This window comes from Leopardus geoffroyi, chromosome D1, assembly GCF_018350155.1.
Source record: "Leopardus geoffroyi isolate Oge1 chromosome D1, O.geoffroyi_Oge1_pat1.0, whole genome shotgun sequence".
Classification (NCBI taxonomy): Eukaryota; Metazoa; Chordata; class Mammalia; order Carnivora; family Felidae; genus Leopardus; species Leopardus geoffroyi.
The window spans coordinates 61,585,276-61,588,140 of record NC_059329.1 but is presented as its reverse complement, the minus strand read 5'-3'; the positions used below and the strand labels follow the sequence as shown (position 1 = coordinate 61,588,140).

General features: G+C 41.2%; 1 protein-coding gene across 1 annotated transcript; it reads left to right on the top strand.

Moving 5' to 3' along the window:
* Nucleotides 1-1,926: 1,926 nt before the first annotated feature.
* LOC123602481 (olfactory receptor 52A1-like) lies at nt 1,927-2,865 on the top strand. Its single transcript, XM_045486967.1, has one exon. The coding sequence runs from the start codon at nt 1,927-1,929 to the stop codon at nt 2,863-2,865; it is 939 nt and encodes a 312-aa protein (XP_045342923.1).

Below are 2,865 nucleotides of genomic sequence, written 5' to 3'. Positions count from 1 at the left end.
GACACAGTGCTTGAACTCATGAACCACAAGATCATGACCTGAACCCAAAGTCAGTTGCTTTACCTGCTGAGCCACCCCGGTGGCCCTAACATTCAGTATATGTTTAGATGATCATGAGCTTGCTGACATAATGCAACAGTGTTGGAGACAGTAGGAATGAATGAAATAACTAAACGTTGTTTTATACAGGATAGCAACTATTTTTGCTTAAATGGTTGTTTGTTTGTTTAGAGAGGAGCATGATAAGGAGCAGAGAGAGGAGAGAGAATGCACAGCCTGTTTAGGAGCTCCGTCTCTTAACCATGAGATCATGACCTGAGGCAAGTGAAAAGTTGAAAGTGTGGGGCACCTGAGTGGTGCAGTTGCAGTCCCTTAAGCCTCAGACCCCAGCTAAGGTCATGACGTCACAGCTCAGGAGCTGGAGCCCTGCATGGAGCTCTCTGCTGTGAGTAGATCTTCTGCACCCACCCCCCACTCCCCGCTCCCCAGCTTGCATTCTCTCTCTCAAAATAAATAAACATTAAAAACAACAACAACAACACAGAATGGGATACTTAACTGACTGAGCCACCCATGCACCTAGCAGATATTTTTCTATTGTATAACTTGAGAATTTCATGATATTACATATGCAATTCTTAAGAGCAATGATCTTTATCAGGAAAGAACTTTCATACAGGGACTAAGAACCCAAGTTTTGAGGAAATTCAGTTATCAGGGAATTGAAGCAACTAAAGTTTCCTTAGTTGCTCTACAGCACTCTCTCCTGCATCATTTCTGGAACCCCAAGGTCTGCCTTCTGTCTTCCATTTCTACTTTATCTTGGACTCCTCTTAAGGAGACTGTCTTTTCACCCCTTTATTTTTATTCATTTTTAGGCTTGAGATCACAATATGAGTGAAGCAATCAAATGGTCTGCATATTATTAAGAATCAATGAGCCTAAACTTGCCGATCTTTTGGTGATGGTAACCTGAGCACTTTCAACCCCAGAGACTAACCTTTATTCTGGCTAAGTTACCCGTTCACCTATATCCCATAGTCAGCAAGAATGAGTCCTCCTGCCTATGCCTTGTTTCTCTAGATTTCTTTGCCTTCTAGAGATTCCTCCCTTCTAATCATTCTGTAGTGTTTATTTCAGAATTTGCATTATTTTATGTGTACAAATCATGTCAAAGAATTCTGCTATTACTTACATAGGGAAAATAAAATAAAGTTTTACTTATAATGTAAAAATCAGCATGGAACTTTGATTTAGATTAAAATTACATGGATTTGATCATCTTTTCTCAAGCTCTATTTCACATTTTTTAAAAGGACATCCAGTCCTACATAAATATATAATACATAGATACAGGTATCTAAATATATTATGTTCATGGGTGAAGCTATTTCTATCTCACTTCTCTTTCATAGGAAGCCTTTTAAACCAAAGTACTGGTTAGAGTCTGATTATGTGATTGTCCAAACTGACAGTTTCTGACTCAGAGGGTTTGGGGAAAATAATTAGAACACTAAGGTCAGCTGAAATGTGGGATAGGGAGAGATTTATTAAAATCTGATTAAAGTGCAATATCCAAGCAAATAAACAAGTATATTTATTTTATCTGCAGGTCCAGAAGGACATAACAGAAATATCAGCAAATTATTCCTTTACCACGTGATCTGGGTGGTTCTAATGCAGTTGCCCTGCCTTGTACATAACTTCTTACTGTGTTACACTTCTTATGGATGTCCTTCTTGAAAACAGTGATGTGTATCTATGGATCTTTTTCCTTTGATAATATAAACGAGATGGATGAGAAGATCTTAGAGTTCTGCCAAAATCACAGAGACTCACTATGATGATTTTGAATTAAAACAGGAGTAGAAGAGTGCCACTGACTGAGAACCTTCTTTCATTTTCATCTGGAGGCCGGAGGACATTATGTCCGTTTCCAACATCACAGTCTTCATGCCTTCTGTGTTGACGCTGATAGGGATCCCAGGCCTAGAGACTGTGCAGTGCTGGATTGGGATTCCATTCTGCATCATGTATCTCATTGCTATGATTGGAAACTCCTTGCTTCTGATCATCATCAGGTCAGAGCGCAGCCTCCATGAGCCCATGTACATTTTCGTAGGCATGCTGGGAGTCACAGATATTGTACTTGGCACAAGCATTGTGCCCAAGATGCTTGGGATCTTCTGGTTTCATGTGCCAGAGATTTATTTTGATTCTTGCTTGCTTCAAATGGGGCTCATCCACACATTTCAGTGCATAGAGTCAGGCATCCTGTTGGCCATGGCTCTGGACCGTTATGTGGCCATCTGCCATCCACTAAGACATGCTGCCATCTTCACCCACCGCCTAGTCTCCCAAATAGCGGCTGTGGTAACACTCAGGGATGCCCTTCTCGTAGCCCCATCTTTAGTACTGATAAAATGCCGGTTTCAGTTTTACCATACAACCATCGTCTCCCACTGCTACTGTGAGCATATGGCCATTGTGAAAATGGCTGCAGAAAATGTACGAGTCAACAAAATCTATGGCTTGTTTGTGGCATTCACCGTTGCAGGGTTTGACCTCATATTCATCACTTTGTCCTACATACAGATATTTATCACCGTTTTTCGTCTGCCCCAGAAGGAGGCTCGGTTGAAAGCATTCAATACGTGCATCGCTCACATCTGTGTCTTTCTCCAGTTCTACATCCTTGCCTTCTTCTCCTTCTTCACACATAGGTTTGGTGCTCATGTTCCCCCTTATATCCACATCCTCTTTTCTAGTCTCTACTTGCTGGTCCCCCCATTTTTCAATCCACTTGTCTACGGTGCCAAGACCAAGCAGATCCGCATTCACCTGATAAAGATGTTGTATTCATAA

Coding starts and splice junctions, on each gene's coding strand:
- LOC123602481 (XM_045486967.1), top strand. CDS start 1,927: ATGTCCGTTTCCAACATCACAGTCTTCATGCCTTCTGTGTTGACGCTG.